At 38.4% G+C, this 12,009-nt stretch overlaps 1 protein-coding gene across 1 annotated transcript in view; it reads right to left on the reverse strand.

The window, feature by feature from the left end:
* The window catches only part of RASSF6 (Ras association domain family member 6), a 63,394-nt gene that overhangs the window by 13,288 nt on the left and 38,097 nt on the right, over positions 1-12,009 (reverse strand). Inside the window, exons 3-5 of the mRNA XM_055140015.1 lie at positions 10,559-10,637; positions 6,330-6,460; positions 1,690-1,784 (exon numbers count right to left, since the gene is read on the reverse strand). Of these exons, the coding sequence (XP_054995990.1) occupies positions 1,690-1,784; positions 6,330-6,460; positions 10,559-10,637 (305 nt within the window). The remainder of the gene's footprint in view (positions 1-1,689; positions 1,785-6,329; positions 6,461-10,558; positions 10,638-12,009) is intronic.

The raw sequence follows: 12,009 nt of genomic DNA on the forward strand, positions 1-12,009 counted from the left end.
ATAAAACATTCCAGCAGCACATACCCTTCACCAGAGAATCTGCTTCTCTCCCCTGCCATGCCCTGCCCTCTCCCCGCTCCCCTGGTTCTCCAAACCCATTCAGAGGAACTTTAAATATCTAGCTCAGTGAGTCTTGATATGTTGAAATAGACTGCATTGGGAAGCTAATGATTGCGGTGGAGCCTCTCTTTTCCTCCCATTTTGTCATTCCAGACACATCACCCTCCACATTCTCCTACCAGCTCCCACTGAATTCTCCTACTTTGTGGTGGCCCCAAAAATACCTCCATTCATTTCTGAGACCAGCATTAGCTGAAGATCAAATCCAGCTTTAATACTTGCTTTCAACTCAAGTTTTCTTTTTTTTCTTTTTTCTTTTTTGCTTTGTGTGTCATACCTGGTGATGCACAGGAGTTACTCCTGGCTCTGCACTCAGGAATCACCCCTGGCGGTGCTCAGGGGACCATATGGGATGCTGGGAATTGAACCTGGATCGGCCGCATGCAAGGCAAACACCTTACCCGTTGTGCTATTGCTCCAGCCCCTTAACTCAAGTTTTCTATCCTATTTTCAGAGCTTTATTGTGTGTTTGCTCAACTTTATGACTATCTCTACTTCTTACCCTTAACTTCTGAAAATCACAAGTGTTTTATTTTGAATCCTGTCTTTTGTGACTTCAGACTATTTTTCAGGAGAGAAATCACAAATAAAATTTTGGACTATATTGTTATTTTTGACATTAGTTACACTTCTAAGAATAATAAAACATAAAAGAGTTATATTTTATTGTTATCGTCAATATTTTTATAATTATATATTGCATACTAGTGCAGTTAGTGATAAAAAATTTATTTATATGTATGACTCTATCGCCTGAATTAACCCACTTAATAATAGAGCATGTTTTACCAATCTTTGTGTATGTAGTACTGAAAACTATCCATAGTACAGTATTAACATCTACAGAAACATTTACTAGATTAATATTTATATGTGCATTCATATGTACCTGGAAGTGTAGTTGTATGAAGTTATATGAAATTTGAAAGTTGGGTTTATTTTACTTATTATTGTTAATACTGTTTCATTAAAGGGTTTGGCTCATTTAGTATAGTTTACACTAATAATTTTGAATACATTTTATGTGCTGGGTTCTCAGTAGGGGAATAAAGACTATTTGCAAAATTTGCTCTTTGACCCTTATACAATATTCGGGAACTTGAATTATGATAAAGAATCCCCTATAATTATAGAAAAAATTTAGCTAAGTAAAAAGTCGTTCACTCTGCCTAAAAAGTCTTGCTTTGCTTAAAATGAACAAGAAATAAAATGCACAGTTGAGTTTGAGATTCTTGGTCTAACATAAGAAAGCACTGAGTAAAATGATTCTAATCCTTCAGGAAACTGTTGATTTTATGCATGAATGTTTTATTCAAATTATTAGCTCTCTCTAATAAATCTAAGTAACTTAATATAGTTTTAATTAATCATATTTTTGAAGCAAAGTTCTTAAACATCATATAATCCCTGTAGTGCTAAGTTTATATGTTTTGAAGAGAATTTTTCAACATATAAAATTAGTATTTATTATCAGTATATAATATTATATTTCAGAGAAAAATGTAGGACTTACGCTTTACAGTAGTTTTAGAAAAAGAGTCTTTCCATTAATTACTGTTTCATACCAACCTTCCTCAGAACTCATTGCTTCAGACTCTGGAATCTGGTTCCTGTCCAGCTCACCAATATGATAAAGGTCATCAAATTCTCCCCAGCGTGTCATTCTTCTGAAAAGTAATAAATCTTATCACAGCAATTCTATTTGTGATGAGCACCCAAATGATGTTTTTCCATATTTCAGTATTAGAATCAATAGTTCCCACTTCAATAGGTAGCTAGAACATCTTAAATGATAATAATTAAAATGGTTTTTACATTAGCTTTCAGTATTTATTTTAAATACTTCCTGTATTTATTTTGAGCATCTTGACACAAAAATTTAAGTCAGAAATGGAAGCACAAGGTGATATAGGTTCTACAAAATGTGCAAAATGGTATTAGCAGCAACCAACATATTCCATTTTTGCATAGATATCTCACAGTGCCTTGAGTACAAAAATGCTCAGTCTAGCAACATATACTGAGTTTCTTGTTGGCAAACTGTTTCAATTAAAGTATAGTTTCTGAGACAGCAGTCACCATAATTTGTATATAAATTATAGTGTCCCAGGAACCATTAGGAATCCAGTATATTCCCGATCTCCCTAGACTAATAGGTGATATTACTGCTAAAATCAGTTCAATTCTCTTATGTGTATTTATATAATCTGTTTTTCTTATGACTAAAATATTTTGTCCATAGGGGATTTTTGGTTTCAACTCGACTCAGATGTCACTAGTGATAGCAACAAAAATATTAAGAGTAGTGAAAATTAATATGAATAGACAAGATACTTTGCTTCCTTGATCACTAAATTCTCTTACATTTTTTCCACAACTTTATATCATTTTAAGCTTGCAGTAGTTTTTTTTTAAGTGGATAAGATCATCCTAACATATGCATTCATTAAATTTTTAGTGATCTCTGCTTTATAGAGCATAACTATCAAAGTAAATATAAATCTAACACAACAGAATAATTCAGGTTGTGGCTCAGAATTTAATTATTCTTTTGTTTTGAGGCATGTGGGTCATACCCAGCAGTGCTTAGGTCTTACTCCTGTTCAGGAATCATTCAGGGGACCGTATGTGGTGCCAGGATCAAACCCGGGTTAGCTGTGTGCAAAGCAAGCACTTTAGCCCCTGTACAATTTCTTCAGATCCCTAATTTAATTATTCTCAGCAGATAAACATCTTTTTCCCCAAACTATAGGAGAGTAACCAATGGAGACAGTTATATTTATCGTAGGAAGAGAATTAGCAATGGAAAAGATAGAATACAAAGAAAAAAGAGCCATCTAATGCTTTCTTCATACAGAAAAGTATGCTCAAAGATGCCAGGCAGGTAATATAATTTATTAGTAAGCCTACTAGACTCGACATCTGCCTTCATTATCTGACGCTTTAATTGTATTATGCAAGTACAGGGAGACAAACATTACTCAGTGTATGCAGTGTCTGAAACCTTCCTAGGATCTTATCAGAAAACACCAATTTTTAGTTCTAGATCATGAAATTTGAAGTGTTACATTATACAAATATACACACAACAAGGCATACCTTGGCTACCAATAATTTTCTAAAAAAAACTGACCTGAACTGCAGAAATGTCAATTAGTTTAATGTGTTCAAGCATGGAATTGTTTGTGTTTCTCTCACCAAGTTTTAGGACATGTACCATTAGGATTTACACAAATTGGTTTACACAGAGGGAAGGCTTTCTATATTTTCTAAGGCAAACTACAAAGGAAGTAGAAATTTGATTATCTACCTATGTTGTTAGATGGAAAACCACTATTGATGTTAATTCTAATACACCTTTCCATCCCTGCTCTTCTGCCACTGGCTAAAACATGCCAAAGTTGACTTTCGAAAGACATTACAAACAGAAAGAAAAACCAGTCTGGGGCAAGCAAACAGAACCTCAATACATTTAAAAAAATGTTCCCAAAACAAAATAGAGATCATATATGAGAGATCAAAGTATTGCCCATAAAATTGGTGACCTAAAGGCTCACAAGCGGGCAAAGCTCAGTTTGACTCCGTTAAGATTCTGTCAAGCCCATTAAGTTGACTCACTATGACTCACTTCAATGATAATCATTTTAAAAAAAATCTTACAGGATAGGCTGATGATTCTCTCAAAGGAGAAACAAAAACACAAGATCGCATTTCTTCTGCAGCTGAGCACACAGCTACCACATCCTTTACTTTATGTGGCCACCAGACATGAAGTCTATAATCCCAAGAAAACGTAAGCGTAAGGTCTGCCCATGGAAACCCACTGTAGGAAAGGCAGCCTGAAGCGTTTTGCAAGGAGAGGGGATAGTCCATTTGCTATTCAATTTTATATCAGGCTCAGCATTTATATAACCTTAAAGATGGCAACCAAATGGACTGCAGTGACAATGGATAGGGCACTTTGCCTTGCATATGACTTAGCTGGATCCATCCCTGGCATCTCATATTGTCTCCTGAGCACTATCAGGAGTGATTCCTGAGTGCAGAGCAAGAAGTAACCCATGACATCACCTGGTGTGGCTCATAAACAAACATCAAACATCAAACAAACAAGATAGTTGGCAACCAGAATAATTGCCTGCTATTGTACTGAGACAAACAATTCTACCTTAGGTGGCTATGAACCTTACTAGGAACCAAAAGAAGAAGCAAACATGATGATGTTCCATCTTTCTGCTGAAAATTTCAGCTGTTTCCCACAAAGAATTATTTAATAATTGAGAAATTGAATCTCACCTTGTCAGAAGGAAGTAGCAGGTAGGGAGGGGGTACAGGAACTGCTTTTGACAATTCTTAATATCAGAAATATCTGGTAAACTGTAAGTGGCCCTTTAAATGCTTTCTCAATAGCTCTTGTTACTATGTTAAAAGGCAAGCAAAGTTCACTAGGAGATTTTTTATTAATTTAAAGGAGAAAATTACTGTTTTGTTTATAATATTGTGATAAATAACAAACTGGATTCTATAGAATGTGTATCATGATGATGTTAATTTATAATCTGTTTCAGCATATGGAAAGGCATCAATATTACCTTGTCCACCTGGTCTCTTAAAATTCAAATGAGGATTTGAATAGCCATTCAAATAATTATGGATTTATGTAATTATATAAGACCTTTATGCATCTCTTGACTTCTCATACTGTTCCATATTTATCAAGCTTTTGTTAACCAAATAATTAAGATGCATCAAAAGCAACTGCCTATTCAAAAAACTCTGTAATGAGTTCATAAATAGTATGAAGGATAGGAAAGTTTGCTAAACTCATTGATTGTATAATTAAAAAAAAAAGGACTTGTGTAATTTATTCTTTTAAATGATACTCTCAGCACTTTGAATCATATTTCGTTAGTCAACTAGCACTGAAGATGAGAGACACAGGGCTTTATTAGGCTGCCTAGGTCTATGATTTCCTCTTCCATATGTCCTGGGTCCCACTTAAGTCATCAGTATTCTTTAACTTGGATGGAGGTAAGTCATCCGTGATGTAGGCAACTGTATGGGAGTCCCTTTTTGGAGATGGTCAAAAGTAGTAGATGATGGAAAGAGTGTTGTCACTTTAGAGCAAAAATGATTTAACACATTAATGTGACTTGGTAAGTATTCTGTTAGATATAAAGAAAATTTGTTAGTAGCTTATGTTTAGATTTTCTGGAGAGCACGTTACTTAACCCAACTTTGAAGAACTAGAAAGAGAGTCAACAAAATAAAAGTCAAGAAGCAGGTAGGTTTTGAAGAGAACACAAATGAAGTAAGGAACTGCATCATATGCACAAAGAACTAACAAGGATTTGAGTAGAAAAAAAGTGAAGGTGAAAACAAAAACCAAAACAAAAGTTTTATGTATTATTTCTGTTTAGAATTTTATTGTTTTCTCAAAATTGTGAAGAATAATGAAACAAAATGACCTCAATCTCAGAGAGAACAGTTGTGTGCACTTATTAAGTTTAAATTATCTATTGCTGTGCCCTACTGCACAGGATCATGATAATTGGGTAAGTCTCTCAAAAGCACCATTCCAAGTTTGCAATTCTGGTTTCTTTATTTGCCCATATCTGAAGAGTGAAGAAATTGCAATTTTATCCCTCCTTTCTGGTGATCAAGACAAAATTAATAAATTCTTGCATTTAGATTTTCTCTTCTAACAGAAATGTTGTCTTCCTGTGTCAGAGTACACAGAGGAGTAGAGAAACCGTAAAGCAGAGAGGTCAAGAATGAAATAGACTTTGGGATCCAAAAAGTGAACCTCAGTTCAATTCTGCCAATGTGAGTTGGAGATCTTGCACAAAGTCCCTAAATTCTCAGAGCCCTTCTTCTGAGGCTTAATGGGGGATTAAAAGGGATCATGTATATTCACTTAGCAGAGCTCCCATCTTTGAGAGTGCATATAAAAAGAGGGGGGATGTGTTGGAGCATAGTATAGCAGGTAGGGCATTTGCCTTGCACGCAGCCAACCTGGGTTCAATTCCCAGCATCCTATATGGTCCCCTGAGCACCGCCAGAAGTAATTCCTGAGTGCAAAGCCAGGAGTAACCCCTGTGCATCGCAGGGTGTGACCCAAAAAGCAAAAAAAAAAAAAATTTAAAAAAGAGAGTGAGAAAGATGATGGTCATTGTTTAAAGAATAAAAATCATGAAAGATATGCTTACCCTTTGGAAAAGACATCGGGTGACTTCATCATAGGGATTTGCTTCTCATCTTGTATTTTCAGCTGAATAGGCCGTTTCACTCCCCAAGAAATGTCCAGCATTCCTTCAACAATGAGGTTATCATCTTCTGTCTAGGGAAGAAATCAATAGTCTTGATCATTGTTTCATAATTTTGGAAGGGGCCAATGTCACAGCACTGCTGTGCTGGGCTCGACACTCAGTCCTACACTCCTGGGCTGTTCCCGGTTGGTGCTCAAAACACCATGCAGTGCTGGGTTTCAAAACTGCATTGGTTTTATATTAATTAATGAAGGTAAATGTGTTAACTGAAATTAAAGATGGAAATTAGTCTGCAAGACATAACAATATATAAAAATATTAAATTTCAGTTTAGATCATTTAATTTTTCAATTTATTCACAAAATAATTCTACTTTTGAAGCATGTTTTTTGTTTCTTGAAAATAGTTGTAATCAGCAAAATAACTCACTACATTGCAGTGAGGCATAGGAAACTAATATGCTCTCTTAACATCGATCTTTCAATTAAGTGAAAGTTCAATTGTCTAATTCTGTTTAACTTTTAACATTAAAGTAGAATTAAAGATGAACTTCAAAATTAGAAGAACACCTATTGAAGGATTCCCTGACTTTTCTCATTTTTAAATAGGAAAAATATTAGCTCATAAAATTATTATGTAGGAGGAATGAAATGACTTGTGAAAACACAGTATGAAATGTAAATAATAATTTTGCAAATGTCAATAGTATTTGATGACTTTTATAAACATTATGACAAAGGAAAATTTCATACAAAGCAAAATTATTAAACATATTAAACACTTAATCTATGACTACAAATATTAATAGCAAAGCATTTTCCAAACAGAACTTATTTTCTAATCAATTTTTCTGCCATATGTGAAGGTCTTTTTCTGTTATGAAACCCAGTGTTATTTTCCTAATAGAAAATTGAGCAAATAAAGAAATCAGAACTAAAAACCCGGAAAAAAAGTCCACATGAATATGGTCAACTGATTTACAACAAAGGAGTCAAGAGCAACCAACAGAGCAAGCAAAGCCTCTTTAATAAATGGTGCTAGAAATACTGCATAACTACACATAAAAGGGAAATGCAAATAAAAACCACACAATGAGATGTCATCTTGGACCTGCAAGGAGGATGTTTGTCCAAAACCAAGAAATAACAGTTGGAGAAGATGTGGAGGGAATGGAAACCCTTGTTCCCTGTTGGCCCAGAGTCTCAAGGAAGAGCTCCAGGTCTCCTGGGTCCTGCTTGGGTTCTCCTGGGCCCCTTATAAGAATTTAAATTGGAATTCCCAATTATTTAGTTATCCCACTTCTGGGTATTTGCCTGAAAATTAAAAAACACTACTTCAAAGAGTTATATAAAAAAATAAATAAATAGGAAAGCACTGTAGCACTGTCTTCCCATTGTTCATCGATTTGATCAAGCAGGCACTGTAGGATATCATTGGTTTGTCCTTTCTCCCTTGCCACAGAGTTTGGGTTTATCTGGTAATAATCTCTAAACAATTCTAGACTACATTGGTATGTCCTGCTCCCCTTGCCACTAGGAGCTTAGGCATATTTGTCACGCCCATCAAGGTGCTCCCGAGTCACTCCCACTCCTTTGTCTATATGTAATCGCTTCTATGCTCCCTTCCCCAACTAGTTAATCAGCTCTTCCCCTAATCAGACTGTTAATTTGTAAGGTCAAACCTTGCTAGGATAGTGAACTTGTATTGTAAGTTAATATTGCCTTTCTCCTCTCGTTATGTCTTTTGAATAGTTTACTTTAAAATAATGTCCTTTTTGTATGGACAAAGAAAGACAGTTGTTAATATGCTTTGGTGACGTGGGATTTAATTGGCTTCGAATATTATTCACTCCCGGGCATCTGCTTTCTCAACTTAAGCCTCAGCTGCCCTTACTTCCTAGCACCCCCGAAAGCAGGGTCCCAACGGAGACGGGACGAAACCAGGGCAAATGGTGAGTTATGTGCTACCCTGGCATCGAGATGGGCCTGGCCAAGGTGCCTAATGCTTAACTATATGTTAAGAGCTTGGTCATGGACATGTCATGTCATGATCCAAAAGCAACAATGAGACTAGGACCCTGCTAGGGATAGGAAAGACTAATCTGGCCTGAGCACTGTAGTCTGGGATCAAGATGACCCCAGGAGAGCAAATCTATAAGCTTAATGCATCTCTTACTATGTCCATACAAAATGATTAATATTATGAATGCTTATATGTTAGTTGGACAAGGAGAGAAGAAACACACCCATGGGATTCCGCTCTTGGGCGGGTGTCCTGCTGAAAGAGTATCTGTCCTAGAAGCAGCATCCCCTGAGGGAAAGAACTTTACCCCATTGATTGTGACCACACCTATGTGTAAGCCCCAACCCCTCATGCTGGGGGATTTAACTAGGCTTTGAGAGTGGGGTGGGGGCCTGTCCCGGGGCCAATCCCAGAGCCAGATCTGGAGAAGATAGACCAAGATCCAGAGGAGGAGTATGAAGTAGGATGGGGGAGGAAGAAGCAGGAGGAGAATCAGAGGAGAATGCAGATGGGAATGGAATAAACTGCACGGACACCAACCAGCCTGGCTCCGTTCCTTCCTTTGCCTGCCTCATCATCGCCATCAACCTCCCTGGGGTAGGGGAAGCAGCTGGAGACTACCAAACACAGGCGGCGGGAGAGACAGCCCCGCTGCCCTGTGCCCTGTGCCCGGTGTGGTGTGGTGCCCCGCATGGCTCTCACCCCATTTTTCTTTTTTGTGTTTTTACACAGGGCACCAGTAACGTGTCCTTTTGAGACTTGTTGTTAACTGTTTTTGGCATATGAAATACACCAGGGGTAGCTTGCCAGGCTCTGCCCTGAGGCTGGGATACTCTCAGTAGCTTGCCAGACTCTCGGAGAGGGACTGAGGAATCGAACCCAGGTTGGCTGCATGCAAGATAAACACTCTACCCACTGTGCTATATCTCTGTATATATGTAGTATATTTGGGGGGCTTGCTTGGGGTCCCACTCGGCAGTGCTCGGGGGCACTCCTGGCTCTGTGTTCAGGGATGCCCAGGGGAAACACTCAGGCATCCATGCTGGAGATCAAGGCAAGGGCCCAAGTTCACAGGGGCCGGTGCTCTGGAATAAGCTAGGCCGCCCTGGCTTTTGCAGGTGGGGAAACTGAGGTAAGAAGCGGTTTTGCCTCACTTGCCCGGAGTCAGCTCCGTCTGTCAGAGGACAACAGCCAGGCAGCCAGGACACAGCCCCCCACCCTGCTCCAGCGGCCCCCTCACCTGGCCCCCAGCTGCCGCCCGCTGTCGCATAAATAGGAAAGAATGAAAGAAATTGGCCACTCATGAAGCTGGGTGTTATAGTGCCTGTTCATATGTATAAAGCCCTGGGTTTGATCCCTGGCAATCACTCACACTCACACACACACACACACACACACACACACACACACACACATGCATATAGACATGTATCCTCATGTTCATCACAGCATTATTTGGGGTTGGGGGACCTCCAACTGGTGCCTGGTGACTCTTCTTATTAAAATAAAAAATTAAAGAATTAAAATATATACACCTAAAAACAAAACCAAAATTTAATCCCAGGACTTTTCTAAGTTATTTCCTTAACATTTAAAAATGTGTTATCATGATATAGTAAACATTCATTGAAATCAAACTCATTCATTTAAAAAAAAAATCAAACTATGTTACAGACAAGTCAAAGGTAAACAATTTTCCTCTGTAGAGACTCGAGATATCTTTAAATTGCTCCATTACAAAGGACATCAGTATCTCGTCTTCTATATGCATCCCAGTGCTTTATAAGAAAATATTGGGATAAGTTTCAAGTGAATCTGCTACTAAAAAGGACATTTGTGTGTGGACTTTTAAGAAAGCACAAAGCAAATGAGTCATTAAAATATTTGTTTTGGGGGACCACACCCAGCAGTGTGCAGGGATGTCTCCCGGCTCTGACCTCAGCTGCTGAGCTTGGGAACCGTCTGGGATGCCGGGATAGACCTGGGTTGTACAAGGCACTGCTGTATTACTGCCCTGGCCCGCTACGATTATTTTTAACTCTTTTCTTTTCTCCAAATTCCTTACAACTCATCCCAAATTTGGTGTACTTTTATGAATTTTTCTCCCTTATAAATCAAACTCTATTGCATTTATTTCATGGGCTTACCTGTCCATATAAAATGTGAAGATTTTTCTGATTTTCATAAAAAATATTATAATTCTTCAATAAAGAATCAAGCTGTTCCCTAAAAAAAAAAAAGAAAGAAAAGAAAGTATTGCATTCTGTTATAAGCAAATCAGTTTTAGGTTCTTAAACAGCAATAAAACAAAACCAAAAAACAACCCAGTAGTATTGTTTTCAGTTTATAAAGAAATGAAATGGCAGTGACTCAATGTGCAGTGACTGTATTGCCTAAAAGTCATTTGTTGAAGTCCAACAAAAGAAAAAGAATAGGACTGAGGGGCTGGAGCAATAGCACAGCGGGTAGGGCGTTTGCCTTGCACGCGGCCAACCCGGGTTCTATTCCCAGCATCCCATATGGTCCCCTGAGCACCGCCAGGGGTAATTCCTGAGTGCAGAGCCAGGAGCAGCAACCCCTGTGCATCGCCGGGTGTGACCCAAAAAGCAAAAAAAAAAAAAAAGAATAGGACTGAAAGGACTTGCTGACAGAACCCCAGGCAACCTCAGTCTTCTCAGGCCACACACCTGAGAATGCATATTCCCAGAAACTGCTCCAAACATACAGCTTTTCTTGGGGGGCTGTGGTGTGTTGGGTTGTTTATGTGACTTAATAGTTGAAGCAGCTATAAAACACTTTTGTTTTGGGATGCCATCTGGCAGTACTTGGGGGCTATTCCTGGCTTGCTTAGAATTGGAGGTCCCGTACACTCTCTCTCTCTCTATTTTCTGAGGCAGTGGGAGGGTGGGAAAAGGGGAGCATAACTGGGGAATGTTACACTGGTGGAGGGGAATGTACTCTGGTGGAGGGATTGGTGTTTGGTCATTGTGTGATTGTAACTCGAACATGAAAGCTTGTAATTATCTCGCAGTGATCCAATTAAAAAAGAAAAAAAGAATTGTAGGTCACTCTTGGTGGTGCTCATTTGCCAGCAACTGAACTTGGGACACCTTATGTAAGAACATGCTTTAGCCCTTTGAACAAGCTCCCTGGTTCCAGCATCTATAAACTTTGAGATTTATTGGCAAGATGCAAAAAATTGCTTCTCTTGCAGTCAACATGATAATGTTCGTTAAAAAAGTTTCTTTGTTTTTAAAAGTGCTACCAAATGCTGGAGAGATAGCTCAGAGGGTGGAGTGCATTCCATGCACACAGGGGGAGTGGATTTGGTCCTTGGCACTCCATGATGCCCCAATCATGCAGGAGTGAGCCCCCTACCCTGAGGGTAGACCAGCTGTGTCTCCAAAGCCACAAACAAGCAAATAAATAAAGCTACCTGCTAATCTAGAACTAGTAAGTAGCTTCTATTTTTTGATTCTTCTTCACCTGGGGACCAGCTTCAGGTTTTACCTGGAAGACTATTATTTGCACCCAAACATCAGCGCTGAGGATTATTTCTTACAAATCGGAGTACTGGTGAAGAGCATCACCGTGTTTG

The sequence above is a fragment of the Sorex araneus genome, chromosome 5, assembly GCF_027595985.1.
Source record: "Sorex araneus isolate mSorAra2 chromosome 5, mSorAra2.pri, whole genome shotgun sequence".
NCBI classification, from domain to species: domain Eukaryota; kingdom Metazoa; phylum Chordata; class Mammalia; order Eulipotyphla; family Soricidae; genus Sorex; species Sorex araneus.